Below are 16,491 nucleotides of genomic sequence, written 5' to 3'. Positions count from 1 at the left end.
TGTTCCACTAGATTTTTGTGTGTAGCTGTAAAGACCAGTGGTCATTCAGAGCACAAGAGCATTAGTAAGGTTGGGTGCTGATGTCGGGCTTTGTTAAACTCATTATACAAATCAAAATGAATTGAACTGAATCAAGTTAAAACTTTCAAAACCATGTATTCATGTAGCCCCCTTCATGCATTGTTCTAATTAAAGGAAATCGTAATGTTACATAATACAAAGAAATCTTTATACAATTATGTGCTTTAAACAATGTGATGGTGAGGGGGTGCACAAACTTTTGACCACAGAGTGTATGATCAGTGTATATAAGTAAAAAGCCATTTTCGTTATTACATGCACAACCCCCAGCTTAAATATCACGAATCACACAATTAAAAAGGACTTAAATGGATGTAATTCATGATGTCATTTATTCATTCGGTAATAATACAATTTACATCGGTCACAAAAAGAATCACGTACCGTCGACTTGAAACGAATCGATGCAAAAGTGATCCCTTTCGAAAGGCAAAACGTCCATGGCGGTGTAGCACACGTAGTTTAATATGCACGGCGTATGCACGTGTATATACGATAATCAACACAGACAAGACCACGTGAACAAAAAAACTGATTTACATACAGTATATACACATACGCACACGTTTCTGAAATAAAAAGAAAAAAAAATCTGTTTTGTCTTTACATATACATTCCTTTTGATAATAATTATAATAAAAACATATACTGCAAAAGAAAAGCATGAAATGAGTTGAAGGTAGTCACAAGTCGTCATGCAGACGTATAGTAATCAATAAATAAGAACAAATCAATAAATCGCGCTGTTTTTGTCTCCAAAACCAGCTTCTTTTTTTTATCATGTACAAACGAAAGTATTAAATATAAAAATAAACACAAGCAAAATAAATGAATGAAAAAAATATAATAAATATTAAATCATAGATACATAAATCAAACCGTTACTGTAGGCACGCTTGCAGCTCTCATTCAAATATATTTTTGCTGCCACTCATGATAAAACCTCTGATGCTCTTTTTTTTTTTTTTTTTTTATTCATTTATTTTTTGCCATTTTTTTCGAGAATCTTTCAGCAGCATGAGATGATCGTTTCTGTTTTATTGTGATTATCATTTCCTTTCAGTCTCCAAAACCCGAGAAATGTCCGGTTGTAGCGTGAGCAAAGGAATTGTGCAAGAATCCTTTGCTAGCTCCGATCCCGTGATGCGAATGAACACTTTTGCATCCATCGTGGACAGAAACATGTCGAGCCTGTACTTTCTCATCCAGACTTTCAAACCGTCATGGAAAAAATAAATAAATAAATATTGCACACATGAGCATGGAGCTTTTTTTTTTTAGCAGACACATGATGGATTATCCCACATAATACACGTCGGGATGTCTATTATTTTTTTGGTTGTTGTATACAGGAGACAAAAATAAAAACAGATCCAAACTTAACAATGAGTAAATAACTTTGTATTGTAGAGCTGAAATACAGTAGGTATAGGTTGTGAAGAATCAGTGTGACATGCATAATCATTTTTGTCATGGGCTTCGTTTTAATTGCACTATATACAGTTACAGTGTCCTTGTGATGCCGTTGGTTCATGGAAAACAATATAGTGTGTGTGTGTGTGTGTGTGTGTGTGTGTGTGTGTGTGTGTGTGTGTGTGTGTGTGGAAGGCCTTTTATTGGCTTTTTGTAGCCATGTATTTGTCTGCAAAGTCCATTTAACATACAAAAGAAATCCAATTTGTATTCCCATAATAAACAAATACATATGCAAATCAATAACACAAACCTAAACAAAACAGAGACATCAGCAATAATAAAGGAGAAATCCTTTGGCGATAATACTGGTTCCTGTGAAAGGCTTGAAGGGTACAAAAAAACCAACCCTTTTATATATTTATAATCGTTTATACGGCATCAGCGCATTTCTGGGCCTGAAGTGATACGAGAGTTTTTATTTTCTAGAACATTGTGCAGAGCTCATATCATTCATGATTCCTTAATTAATCAGTTTTTGATCATCACAAATCCGCTTTGCTTTTCGAATAAAAATGATTATTTTTTTTTTCGTTCTGCCCACACTATTGATTTATCTGCCTGAGCCTGTTTGTGCCACTGTTTGGACATGACGCACCTAGAAAAATCTCCTCTAACGACAATTAGACAAAGCGTTTCACGGGGTCGAGCTACTGTGGACAAATGAAACAAGATCAAAGAGTCTCATTTTCTTCACAGTAGATAAATCTTTGCATATCTTGTTCTTTGCTTTGCTTTAGGATTATATGCTTTGATAAAATGCCTCATTCCGTAGTACAACAAGAAAAACGTGCAAATGCAGTTCACACCCTATATTGCAAAAAGTTTGCGGACACCTGGCATCTGCTTTTTGAGAAAGGTGAGAAGGTAAAGAGGCCTGGGGTGCAGTCGGTGTTCAAATTCTTTCCAAATGTGTTCAGTATGGATGAGATCATAACTCTATAGCAGGCCACTCAAGATCTTCCTCTCCAAAGCATGTAAAGCAGATCTTCAGAGAGCTCACTTTGTGCACAGTGGCATCGCCATCGGAAAATTTTGTTATACCGCATCCAAATACGTCCTGTACAATAGTGTTTCCTCCAACAGTTTAGAGAAGAACCACATACGGCAGGAAAGGTCAGGTGTCCCAATACTTTTGTCCATATAGTGTATGTGCACCAGGGCCAGGATCAAAAGCTGAATGATCAACTTATTTCTTTAAGTTATTGTACATGTTAGATTTACAAATAATAATAATAATAATAATAATAATAATAATAATAATAAATTTAGCCTGAAAACATTTCTTTCAAAAGGTTGCCACATACTGAAAAACCCTATAAACACACACACACACGCATCCCAGTCTCTACCCCAGCTGGATAGACTACAATCTCAGAGTCCTGTTAAAGCTAAACATAATGGATTGAGTGTATTAGTTTTTTTTTTCTGAACTTCTCTGAAGGTCTACTGAGAAATAATCCTCACTGCTCTGCTCTGCACTGCTGCCCGGTTCTTCCAATGCATTTTGTTCCCAACACATTCTGCCATTAGGTTATCAGGGTATCATTGTTTCGTTATTCAGCATTAAATACTTTGATGGGTGCTGGAGGTCGTTCTATAGGGGTTGATTTATTTGTCTGCCAAAAAAAAATAAAGCATTTAAATAAAAAAATTGTTACCCATGGAGCACAGGAGACTCCAAATTCAAAACCAGAACAATTGTTCATGCAGAAGATATCATCTCTATGGAATGTAATAAAGTAAAAAAAAAAAAAAAAAAAAAAAAAAGAAATCGTATGGGTCTTCAAAACAGTTCCTTCATGTAGTTGCGTCTCCTGCGTTTCTGGTTATTTTGACACACTCACAACGGTGACATTTTACAGTCTGTGTTTTCTAGAGCTTCATGAATGTGAAAGCCATTAGGAATGCTCAAAGCCCATTAAAAGCCTTTTCTGGAGAAATGACATGTTTCATTGTACATACACAAGTGAAGAAGAACGAAAAGAAAAAGCGGAACGATGAATGAAGATCACTAAAAAAAAGAAATTTAAGTGGGCTCTAGCATGGGTGCTGGACCCCTACTGCAGTTCTTCTGTTCCATACTGTGTAATTCTTCACACACACACACACACACACACACACACTGTCTCTCTCTCACGCTCTCTCCCCTGCTCTTTTAGCCAGAGGCTCCTTTTCAGAGGCTTTTAAAAACTACAAAGCTTCGAACCTCCAAATAAAAACCTCCGGATTTACATTCATTTGAGTCAAGCTGAAAAGCCCTGGTGTCTGTGATGTTTATTCTGTCCTTTAAAAAAAAAAAAAAAAGTCTTCCACCTCAGCCAGAGGAGAAAATGATGGCACTAACCTTACGCTCACGCAAAGGGCGCGCTCAGCAATGCAGGATCTTCATGAAAGCTTTGCGGAACTCCACGTTGAAAGTGGTGTATATGATGGGGTTCACGGCGCTGTTCACGTATCCGAGCCACGTGAAGGCGTTGTACATTTCCAGAGGCACGTAGCAGCTCACACAGTGGGTCTTTAGGATGTGAGTGATGAAGAAGGGCAGCCAGCAGATGATGAAAACTCCTGAAGAAGAAGGACGCTGGCATGTAATTGAAATGCACGGTATGAACAAAAGTATTGGAACACCTGACTTTCCCAGCCATGTGTGCTCCTTTCCCAAGCTGTTAGTATTAAGCTAAAGGCACACAATTGCATACAGGCTTTTGTCTGAATGAGCACAAATGTCCACAAGCACATTTTAAAATCTAGTGGAACATCTGCCCAGAAGAGTGGAGGGAATTATAGCAAATTAGGACTAAATGTAGAATGTGCTGCTCAAAGAGCACATGCTACACTTATGACCAGATGTCAAAACTTGTGTCAATATAGTGTACTTGCAGGACAAACTGTCATGCATTTGTACCTACAGGAAACATGTTTACAGGTTTTTTTCTAACAAATAAAAAAAACACGAATCTTACTGTCTAAAAAACAATATATACACTAAGCAAGTATATACATACCAGCACCCACATGGTAGCACATTCCTGCAATTATCCAATCAGCCAATCGTGTGATTATAAGTGCAGTGCTTATAATCATACACAGAATAAGAGTCTCTAGAGTTTACACTGGGTTTTTTAAGATCTTTCTTTCCAAACCATGTTAAGCAGATCTTCATGGAGCTGGGTTTGTGCATGGGGGCATTTCCAGGCTTGAACAGGTCAAGTTCAAGTCAAGGCAAAATTTGATTATAGCGCATCTAAAGAACAGCTTTGTGGTAACAGTTTGGAGAAGAACCGCATATGGCAGGAAAGGTCATGTATACCATACTTTTGTCCATATAGTGTACCTACATAATGAATAATTAATACATATAGCGCTCTCTGTGCAGCGTGCAGTCTCACGTGTGAAAAAAAACAGCACGTGGCATTAGTGATTAGTGGAACGACAGCCGACCTTTTCAGCCGCTTTAGCAACAGACATTTAGTTTCAGAAAACGTCGATCGGTGCCAAATAATCGGCAAAACCGATGAATCGGTCGACCTCCAATAGGGTTTCAGCAACCGGGTCGAGGAGAAAGACAGCTCAGAATGCACAAAATGGGCACAAAAATCCACTCTTGTTAGCCAAAAAAAAGAGAAATGAGGCTATGGTGGACAAACAGTCCAGTTTCGTTTGAGATAACCCATGGGCAGACTGGTTTAGACAATTTAGACTATATCTGACGTAGCTTATGCCATGCTGGATTTGTTTATGCCGTGCAGTTGATAGGGATTAAACCGTCTCACCTAGAACAATGGCGAGCATCTGGGTGGCCTTCTTCTCCTTGTGCTGTGACATCTTTCTCTTGCTCATGGGCTTGGTGACGTTGGTGCGTGTCTTGCCGTTGGACAGGGTCTGCGTTTCGAAAGCTTTGGCTTCCGCCGGCATCTGTGTGTCTTTGGCATGGCCGTTCTTCTCGTCGCTCCCAGGCTGCCACTCGTCTTGCAAAGGAGGAGCGCGACTCTGACTGGCCATCACGGAGCCTGCTGCAGCGGGTGCCAGCTTCAGCTTTTCCGGCGGACTGTGGCTGGCCATTAGGCCCACCTCCACATTGCTGTCCTGCTGCATCACCTCCTTTATCACCAGCTGTGAAAGGATGTCACAGAGCTTACTTACACATACATGGCTCAAATCAAGTGTGAAGAGCCATTTTTGTGACACCAAGCGCCTCGTTTTATCATTCCAGCTAACAAAAGCATCAAAATATATATTCACAAGCTTCACAGCTTCAGGCCTGCTCATTCAGGTGAGTTCAGATCGTAATGGAAACTCACAGGCAGTTCTCAAGTCAGTTTTTGATTGGCTGTAGCAATTCTGTAAGCCAGGCTATTATGTTTATAAATTTATGCGTATACACATGCAAGAAAAAAACAACAACTCCCATCTCACATACTGTTTTCTTGCTTTTGGCAGGCATGCTCCCGTTGGTCTTTACAATGACCGTGCAGAGTTTTACATCCTCCGGGTGAGTGCACTTTTCCTGAAGTAGGGACAAGAAAGACGGATTTAGGGTGGGGCGGAAATATCGATTTTCTTACATCTGCTTACAATTGTTTTTATAGAGTTTTGGTGCGTACTGTAACAACGATTACTGTACTATAAAAAAAACATAGCAAAGAAACTGGATTACATGTAGAAATATGGCTCAATACATCTCAAGGATCTGCAAAAGTAATAATAAATCATAGACATTTTTTTTATGAAAATTAAAATAAAATAAAAAACTTTTTTCGGTTATTTTAAAATAATATGAAATAATACAAAAAAATTAGAATTAGTCAAGTGTGTCATGGTGGGTGAGCCTTAAAAAAATAAAAAATGTATAAAATAAAATAATATGACTAAACTTTCATTTATGTGGACTGGTGGATCTTAAATCAGACTTTGGGGGAAAAAAACAACAAATTACTGTAGGTGGTTAAATGGCTCAAGATAGTTGTGCAAAAGACCTTCTGTCCCCCGCACTAAATCTTTTATGCGCATTTTCCCAAATTTAAATAATCACCTTAATTGCTATTCTAAACATAAAGACAATTATGCCGTTGGAAATTGCTCATAAGTGTTTATATAGCAGGATTTTCCCGGCCTTAATGGCTTTATTTTGATAACGCTGTTCACCTGGTAATGCATCTCCCGTGTGCTTTATGAAATAATGACACACAGGGGAAAGGCTAAAACGCATGACAAAAAAAAAAACTAAAAATACACTGATTTTGTTTTGTCACTGATGCTGCCAGCTGACCATCTATTAATTATCCACAATTAAGTACATCACTAAGAACATCATCAAAGACATTGAGCTTTAAAAGAGCCTTTTGCAGCTCCAGCAGGAACTCGCTGAACCGAATCAGTGCTCATGAATCTACTTTCCCCCAAAAAAAGCTCTCGGGCTGTGCTCGAGCTCCGAACCTCATTTCAGACGCTCGCTTTCACACTTCACTTCTCTACATTCTATAAGCGCACACTATGAACTTGTGATAAATGGCCCTAATCATCCCTTTAATGAACGATTGCGCGATTGTGTAACAGCGACTGCTACTGAAATCCCTTTGGAAAATAGTCCTAGGCGTTAGACGCAGCTGTTCAAATAATTAGCAGATGCTGTGGGGGATAAAAGAGGAAGAAAAAAAAAATCTGTGGATGTTTGGAGAAGCGTGCTTCACCTTGAGAGGAAGCTGAGGCTCTGCTTCCGTCCTCTGGCAGCTGCGCTTGGTGTTCACTCGTTTCCGACGCTTGCGCAGAACCACGTAGATCTGCACGTAGACCAGAAGGGTGATGATAAAGGGCACGTAGAAAGACATGATGGACGAGTAGACCACAAAGGCCGGGTTGGCGATCTCGCATACGGCGTCGTCGCGTGTCGCTGAGGAAACACATCGGATCGTCAGTAACCAAACTACTGCATGAGCACCACTGCATTTTGGGTCGCATCCCGTCATGCTCACGTCTCATGCTCACAGATCCTTATGTAACTACATGTAGTGGCACGACTTAACACACCCACAACTTGATGCTTGTTCTAGTGATGTCCCACATGCTTGCGAACAGTCTGCCGTTGCACAAATTATCTTACAAGTTAAATAAAATCAATTTGACCGATTTGATATCATAGACACATGTTGCTCCCCCTACTGACCGTCATGTGCAGGATACAAAATTGTGTCGAACTTTGCACGTGCGAGCACCACTCGTTTTCTTTCGTGTTATTTTTTTGTTTTGATTTTTAACGGCAATCCCACGCATAACCCTTGTTGAGACTGATTATAAACTGTAGTGATGACGCTGAGGTTGAGGAACTGTCATGGTAGGAATTCCTACGCCTTACTGACTGCTGAAATTTTAGCACGTTTGGGTATTTCCCAGTGTTTCCCAGTGTTTCCCAGTGTTTCCACTAATAAAAAGCTTATCTCTCGACTGATGATCGGTACATTTTTGACTGCTAACACTCACAAACGTCTAACTCCAGATCAATTATAACGTCTCAGAACTTCTGTATACGTGTGTGTAATTCCACTCGACCATGTTCAGGTGCTGGCTTTACCTGCTTCCACGTGTAGAAAGGAAGAAACCATCACCTGTGTTGTTCAGCCCAAACAGCAGGGGGCAGGAGATGGCAAAGGACAAAACCCAAACCACAGAGATCATAACGGTGACGCGGCGCTTCGAGCTGTACCGAGTGTTGTACAACAGTGGCATGGCAACGGCCGTGTACCTGCAGGAGTGGTCCAGCCGGGTGGGAGGGAGAAACGGAAAACAAGAGAGAGGGTGAAAACAAAAGAGGGTGTCAGAAAGACAGGGGGACATAAACAAAAAATAATGGAGACGTGCTATGACAGTGGTGACGGAATAGACGCTTTTCAATTTAGTGTTTTTTTTTGTTTTTTTTTTGGGAGCGTCGTTATATTCCTCAGTTACCTCTGTGCCACAGACAGCTCGAATCCATAAAGTAAATTCGATCGCCTGTTGCTTTAATGTCTTGTCTAAGCAGCCATCAGAAACTGAGGTGTGATTTTTATGTATCTCTCTTATACATCATGTTCATCATAAACACACACACACACACACACACACACCCACCCTTTCTAGCAAACAAAAATACGAGTTGACCTGTAATCTACACATCATTTACTGTGACCATTTCTCAGAACTGATGGCAATTTCATGGGAGGCCTACCTGTCAATACTAATTGCACATAGATTAAGAATGCTGGCGGTGCACATCATGACGTCCAGAGTGACAAAAATGTCACAGTGAATTTTACTGAAGCGCCACTCGCCCACCACCTGCAACACACACACACATTGAACTAAATCACAGGAAAGGAAGAGGATAAAAACACCAGTTAAAACATTTGCTATGATTAAGAATCATTACGTATAAGATTTAATTTCTTGCCATCAGAAGCTGCAATAACCCTGACTCCTGTCCTGTAAGAGGCAGAAGAGGATATTCCCTGGGCTCAGGAGACCGATTCAGTACTGTGTCCTGTCAAACACAAAAGGCTTCTGCACCTTAGGGGTTAAGGGACCCGTTTTATTACCTGCGTGTGCACCGATTTTGCACCGACTATACGGACTATACAAACGCTTTCAAACCTCCTTGTGGCCATGCTTCGAGCACTCGACTCAACACTTAAGTGCATTGGGTAACACTGGCAATCCACCAGATGGATGGATAGCAGCATGTGAATTAGAAGGTGAGGGGTATTTTAGAGAAGCCTGCTTGACTGTTGTGGTGTGGGGGGGACGGGGTAGTGGGTGGAGGTGTAGGCTGTCATGTTTACATCTGTGCTTTGTGCTCAGCCTCAGCGGCTTTTTGACCTCCCTGTTATTCCTCAAACCTGCTGTCTTTCTGTTCGCCCATTCGTGCCTCATAAATGATTATCCCCATGCTTGTTTCATTTTATGAGAGCTTCCATTAGGAACTCTCTGATACTGAGTGAGCAGTTTAGGATAAATTAATCAGGGGTGTCATGGAACAATTTATCTTTCTGACAAGGATACGTTACTAAAAAGTGCATTAGCAGGATATGCTGGGTCAAGTGGACTTTCTTTACTTCAAAGAAAAAACTAAAATGTTGTTCAGATAAAAACTATTCACAGTCTTCAAGAAAAAAAAGTACTGGAATAGAGTCAGAAATTTTCATTCAGCAAGTGTTGGGTTCAAATCCCACCCCGTGTTCTCTCTGTGCTCTGGGGGTTTCCTCTGTGTTCTCCACTTAGAAAATAGTAGTTGTATTAGGGGGAATGATATTGTAGGAGGATGCTGTGGTTTCTATGATTAGTTTTCCAAGATGTATACTAGTGTTGCTCCCTCGCAGTATTGGGTCTCATATCGAAGCTCTGATATCTCTTGCATGTTTTATCCTGTTGTGTTCATAGTGGATTAAAAAAAAAAAAATCTTTTCAGGAGGGCGAATTGGTTACTCTCAATTCCCTGTACGTGAGGATGCAGTATGCGAGTCTGTGTGTGTTTTTGATGTCCTGTTATGCGCAGGTGTAAATGGTATACGCCTGCTCCAGAGCCTTGTGGAAATATTTCCATTTCGACACGCAGACTATCACTCCTTTGGAAAAGCTTCCTGTTTTCTTCATTATCATCATTGTCATTATCATTTGACCAGAGTACTTTCAATTGTATTTCATTTACAGATTTGATTTGTGCTCATTTTACAGGGTTCCATACTTTTCCAGGCCTCAAATATGCAAATGGTTTATAAAAACTTCCAAGAACATATAAAACACCAACTGCGAATATTTTGAAATATCATCCAGACCTGGAAATCACTCAAATCAAATTTCATTCTTTTTTATACTTTTTCAAAATACGTAGGAACCCTGATTTTATACATCAAAGGACAGTTCTGCATTAATACCGAGAATCTAAGTGGTAAAATGGTCTGACAGGCGCCGAAATCCATCAGAGCACTGTGTCAACCGTTATTTCAAAGACATCTTTAGACACTGATTGGCCAGCAATCTTGTGACTGCTGAGGGGATAATGGACGATCTGTCAGCACATTTCTACTACTGTGAAGTTCTTGATTCTGATCAGTCACCAGGTGTTGATTATTTCTATTACAACAAATCTGACAGTAGTTTCAGCTACAAATGACTGGTTTAAATGAATGTCCTCATTGTAGTATTTCTATATGAACTACTTACACAGTAATGGACTAGATGATCCTTTACACGCTAATAATGCTAAAGTTAAACAGTGACCGAATGGAACAAAGGTATATTTCGCACAATGTCAAACCTAGCTACTCGAAGGACAGCTACCGAATCATTGGCTTTTTATTTCCACTGGCCACTGGCTGTGGAACAAAAAGCACCAGTCGTCTCTTATTTCCACAAGCGACAGATGTGTGGACTTGAGCTAACAAATGAGGCAAGAGTAAAAGAGGACACGGTGGACATGCTGCTAACCTGCAGGTCAAGATACGCTTCAGAAAGTTTTTTTAATTTTCTGGTTGGTGGCTGCGTAGTAAAGTAAAAAATTAGCTGCCGAGGCCATTGTTATTATTATTAACTCAGGGATTGCGTGATCTGACCCACAACTCTAAAGAGAGAGGAGAGAAAGAGAGAGAGAAAGAGAGAGAGGGGGTAGAAAAAAAAAGATGGTGGCAAAATCGAGGGCAGATGCTGTAGAGGTGCATTTGGATTCTTGGTTCTGGCACGTGTGCATAATCTCACATAAGGCACTACATGGTACGGCTTAATATTATCCGTCACAATTTTACATCCCTTTACACTCTGAGGCGTGATCTTGGTTCCACCGATTCTACGCTATTGGTTGTTCCTCTTACCCATCAATTCTCTAAGGGTGACCGGGTTTGCTTCTCTTCGCACTGGGATTTGACAGACTGAATCTGTTATATCTCTTAAAACTAATTTCTTTAGAAAAGCTTTCAGGTGATGTATGTAAAATGTCTATCTTGTTTTTGAATGTTTGTAAATCACTCTTTTAAACTGCTTTAAATAATATTATAAAACAACTATTGTTCTAACCAGTTCAGCGACAGTTGAGCGGTTTAGAAAAGACCATCAGTATTAATGTGACTTGATGTTGATTGTTGAATGTTGATTTGAAAGGAACCCAAAATCAGAATTCAAACACCTTTCAGTTCCACAACATAACAGATTTTGTCTGGATTTGATTGGCTTGCAGGAGGTGGCTGAATTCGAAAGCAAACAGGGACTCAGGTTTGTATATCACTGCAGGAATAATTTGCCATTGTGATTGTGACTAATAGCATTTGGCATCAGTCTTTGGCAGACAAAATAAACCAGTTTCACTGAACGATCTTATCTAGACAAAAGAGATTCTTTGAAATATTACTACGAACGGCACGTTTATTGGAATGTTGTTTCCCCAACTTTCTTTACCTGTTATATCAGGTGTAAATCATCCATTACAACATTAACTACGCATTCACTCTCAGACTGCACGCAAATGACTGGTGCTGAGTTGTGAGGCTTGTGAGAAACGACTGTACCTACAGTATTGTTGATATAAAAAAATATGTAATAAATGTACTGTTGGTAAATAAAGTCTGTCTACTGTATTACTACTACTACTGCTAATAATAATAATAATAATACCAATAAATACTTAGAAATAAAATCATATTTTATTATACATGTTAATACTACCACTACTGCTATTACTACTAATAATACATTTTAATTATTATTAATAATAATAATAATAATAATAATAATAATAATAATAATAATAATAATAATACTAAGCTGTATCAGTGCTATAAGTATTTCCAGGCTTCTGCCAGCACCAGAAGAAAATCGAGATCTTTTTTTTTTTATATAATTTAAACACATTATGTTTGCATCATAAATTGTTGCCTTGGCTGTATGTTTTTTAAGCATACGCTGCCAGAGAATGTTGGTATGACAAGTCAACTGTTATATCATCCAGACCGGTCTGTCACCCAGAAATCCCTGTGTGACAGGGTAATGAATATTTGAATACACATCCTGTCGTGTGTCGTCTACTCTGGCTGGATTATATGAATAAATGGGTTATTTTTATAAATCAGTTTCATTCACTTTTGAAAATCCAAATCCAAGTTCAGTTGATCTGTGCCTGCATTGTGTTATTAAAACAGTATGTGATTTATTCGAGTGAGCGTGCACATGCCATCACGATCCCTCAGGGTGTGTGAAACACCGGCGTGAGCGCGTTCATTCCTTTATACATGAAGTACTCTCCTTTTCTTGTCTTTCTCATCCTTATGATAAATGAGTGAAAGTCCCCTGGTGGTCTAGTGGTTAAGATGCAGCGCTCCCACCGCTGCGACCCGGGTTCGATTCCCGGTCAGGGAACCATCCCCAGCCACTCTTAGTGCCGGTCCCAAGCCTGGATAAATTGGGGAGGGTTGCGTTAGGAAGGGCATCCAGCGTAAAACATGTGCCAAATCAAACGTGCGGAGGATCCGCTGTGGCGAACCCTAACGGGAGAAGCCGAAAAGAAAGTTTTTATGATAAATGAGCGAATATAAAGTGACTAACCACAATGATTTCTGTGCAACTTCGACAAAGACTTTCAGGGCTTTCAGGGCTGTAAAGGGGCTTTTTCTCTGCATGCTTAACGACATCTTTTACACTCATAAGCGGTTTCTTTCCGTGCGCTTTCCTCTGCTCTGTGCAATTAGAGGACTCTCAGGAAATGTGGATGTATGGCTGACAACGCCGTGCTGGGTTAGTGTGACGTCTGTGGGACTTTATATTCGTGTCAAAAAGCCACCTCGTGAACACTTAGTAGCTCTGTGGCCACGATTTATACAACAGAAATACAATCGTACAATCATGTGGGACAAACAAGATTCTGTACGCTGGAAAACTACGCAAAAATTTTAGATATTTAACGATTTACATTGCATTACTATAAGCATAATTATAAAGAAGGTAAAAAATAACTTATAATCGCACACACTGCGTGCCCTTTTTTAAGAACCTGTGGAATACACCGTGTGTGTGATTTGCAGTTGAGGTTGTGTGGGTATATGTAGGTTTCTGTGGAGCTTTTGTGGTTATACGATGTTATTGCCTTAAAGACAAATTCCTTAGCCTCAATAGTACCATTACCAAAGCTACCGTCTAGCAAGTACAAGCTCCCAAACCCATGTAATTACCCTGAATACTTACTATAATTTTTTACTACGGGAAATATGTCACATGATTCAACATGTGAAGGTTTCCATAGTGACACACAATATCTTCTTCTCTGGTATTAACTGTATTTGTCTCTTTTGTGGCAGCCATTGATTATTTATTCATACAATGATGTTTCTATGGTTTGTCTCAGAGTCTCGTGCATCCGTGTCTTTAAGCCTTCCTTATTAGTCTATAAGCATGGCTTGTAGCTAATTAACCCAGTTTACAGATACACGATATGGACAAAGGTATTGGGACACCTGCCCTTTTCTGCCATGTGTGGTTCTTCTCCAAACAGTTGGAGGAAACACAGTTGTACAGGACATCTTTTGATGCGGTATAATAAAAATATTTTTGCGTTCACTTTGAGACCCGAACCTGTTCCACAAAGCCAGCTTCATTAAGCTCTGCTTTACATGGTTTGGAGAGGAGGTTTTTAAATGACCTGCTATAGAGCTCTGATCTACACTTTTGGTATAAATTGGACCACATCACCTACATCAGTACCTAAATGTATTACCACCCTTGTGGCTGATTAACACAAATGTCCACAAATTCTAGTGAAACATCTTCCCAGAAAAGTGGATGGAATTAGAAGAGCAAACTTTTGGTAATATAGTGTACTTTTCAACTTGCTGCAACCCTCAATTAGGATTCTTGGATCACAATTAAAAATAATACAAAAAATACTACATCCTAAGACTAGAGACAGAACACAGACTGGTGGAGCCGTTAAAAAGGGACTGGCTGTAGAGATTAATCTCAGTTTTCTTGCTTTAAGTCCTCGCTTTATGTTGATTGGTTAGAAGAAGAAAAAAAAAACTTTTGAAAGCCCTCTGCAGTGACACACAGAAAAAAAAGCTGAAGGCAGCACTTTTTAAAAGCAGTCACTTCTCGTAGGACTACATGTAGAGGGGAAAAATGTCAAATGTGAAAGGAGCTGGAGGAGGCATGATTTACCAGCTGTTATGCTGAAGATAAAAAAAAAAGGAAATGACTTCCTCGACACACGCCACCAACACGAGGCGAGAGGAGCAGAGTTAATCCTGTACGATTACATAAACGCGCTTCTTGAACCCCTCTGGATTCTAAATTAACATACTGGAAATGCTCCTTACCTCCAGATACACCACCCAGGGCATAACCAAAGTGGCCACCAAGAGATCCGCTACAGCAAGGCTTACGATCAGGTAGTTGGTGGTGGTCTGAAGTGCTTTTTCCCTCGAGACGGCCATGCACACCAGGACGTTACCGAAGATGATGACGAAGATGAGCAGCGTCAAGAGCATGGCGTAGTAGTTGTACTGGTGCTTGGCTTGGACGTCCGTGCCATTGAACGCCTCGCTCGTGTTGTCGCGGTGGGTCTCGTTGAGGCCATATTCCACCAGGAAATCCATGAGCTGCTACCAGGGAAGATGTCTGAGACTGAGAGAGAGAGGAAATGAGAGAGGAGAGGAAAGTGTAAAATGACCTGCATTTGAAAATTTCACAAAAGCAATATAGAAAGGTTTGGTTACAGTCAAAATTGTAATATGCATGTGGTTAATTCTTCTTTCTTGTCTCTGTGTAAGCTGGTACTAGAAAGAGCTCATATTAGAGCCAATTAACCTTCTGATCATCAGCTTTAAGAAATCAACAGCGCTGTGGGACTAAGAAGTTCATTTTGTTTTGAAATGAAGTGAACCTCAAGATCTTCCAGTCCAACCCATATCTTCATTGAGTTGGCTTTGTGCACAGGAGCATTGTCACGCTGGAACAAGTTTGGGCCTCCTAGTTCACTTTCTGCTACTGCATCCAAAGATGTCATATACAATTGTGTGCCTCCAACTTTGTGTAACAGTCTGGAGAAGAACCACATATGGATGGAAAAGTCAGATGTCTCTATACTGTAGTCATTGTAGGTTTATTAAGTTTAACCATTTCATTATGATTAGAAATTGAAGACTTAATTACAAATGGACATCAAGAAGGAATAAGCCACTGGAAAATGCTGAGGAGTTTGTGGGGCTGCACAAATTATTAATCTGTCAGACCACAGGAACGGTCGATGAATTCAAACGATGGCGTCTTATCTTCATTTGCGAGAATAATAGCCAAGACGCACGCATTTCGGCAGCACGCCGCGTCCGTTCCTCCTTCAATAAAGCGCATTGAGCGAGAAGCGCATCGATTTCGTCTGCGTGTGAGAGACAGAGGGGTTTTTGTATTGATCAGGAAATTTACACAACACGAATTTTATCTATCAAATCAGCGTGAGGCAGAGGGCAGAGAGGCTTTCTGAGCATATAAAAAACATAAACATACAGAGTAAATAAATAATAAACAAATGGATAGATAAAAATATATAATAAAAACAAATAAATAATCAGATAAATAAATAAATGGCTGGATAGACAAAATAAATATATAAACAGTAAGCAAACAATAAACAAACAAATACAACCAAGACCTAAAACAAAAAAAAAATTAATGTGAATAATTTGTTGAGTGAAATAATTAATGAGAACAGATTTAAGCTGACAATGTGTTTAAAAGAAGCTACTGTAACTGCAGTGCTAAAAAAAAGAGGTCCGAGTTCGTCGCTAGCGAGGCTGCTGATAGTAAAAGCTTTATATCTCATTGTTGAAAGGAGTCTCCAGTGTGAGTGTTCAAGACACTAGAACGTTTTCGGGATAAACATACTACTGTATCTACAAAAGTATCAGGACACTTGATTTTACAGCCATATGT

At 39.7% G+C, this 16,491-nt stretch overlaps 1 protein-coding gene across 1 annotated transcript in view; it reads right to left on the bottom strand.

Moving 5' to 3' along the window:
- Positions 1-388: 388 nt before the first annotated feature.
- Positions 389-16,491, bottom strand: part of drd2b (dopamine receptor D2b) — a 43,704-nt gene continuing 27,601 nt past the window's right edge. The window contains exons 2-9 of the mRNA XM_083530721.1: positions 14,880-15,186; positions 8,759-8,868; positions 8,160-8,296; positions 7,248-7,447; positions 5,978-6,064; positions 5,331-5,670; positions 3,902-4,122; positions 389-1,291 (exon numbers count right to left, since the gene is read on the bottom strand). Of these exons, the coding sequence (XP_083386847.1) occupies positions 3,926-4,122; positions 5,331-5,670; positions 5,978-6,064; positions 7,248-7,447; positions 8,160-8,296; positions 8,759-8,868; positions 14,880-15,158 (1,350 nt within the window). The 5' untranslated portion in view covers positions 15,159-15,186 and the 3' untranslated portion in view covers positions 389-1,291; positions 3,902-3,925. The remainder of the gene's footprint in view (positions 1,292-3,901; positions 4,123-5,330; positions 5,671-5,977; positions 6,065-7,247; positions 7,448-8,159; positions 8,297-8,758; positions 8,869-14,879; positions 15,187-16,491) is intronic.

This window comes from Silurus aristotelis, assembly GCF_946808225.1.
Source record: "Silurus aristotelis genome assembly, chromosome: 26".
NCBI lineage: Eukaryota > Metazoa > Chordata > Actinopteri > Siluriformes > Siluridae > Silurus > Silurus aristotelis.
This window is presented reverse-complemented; position numbering and strand designations above follow the sequence as displayed.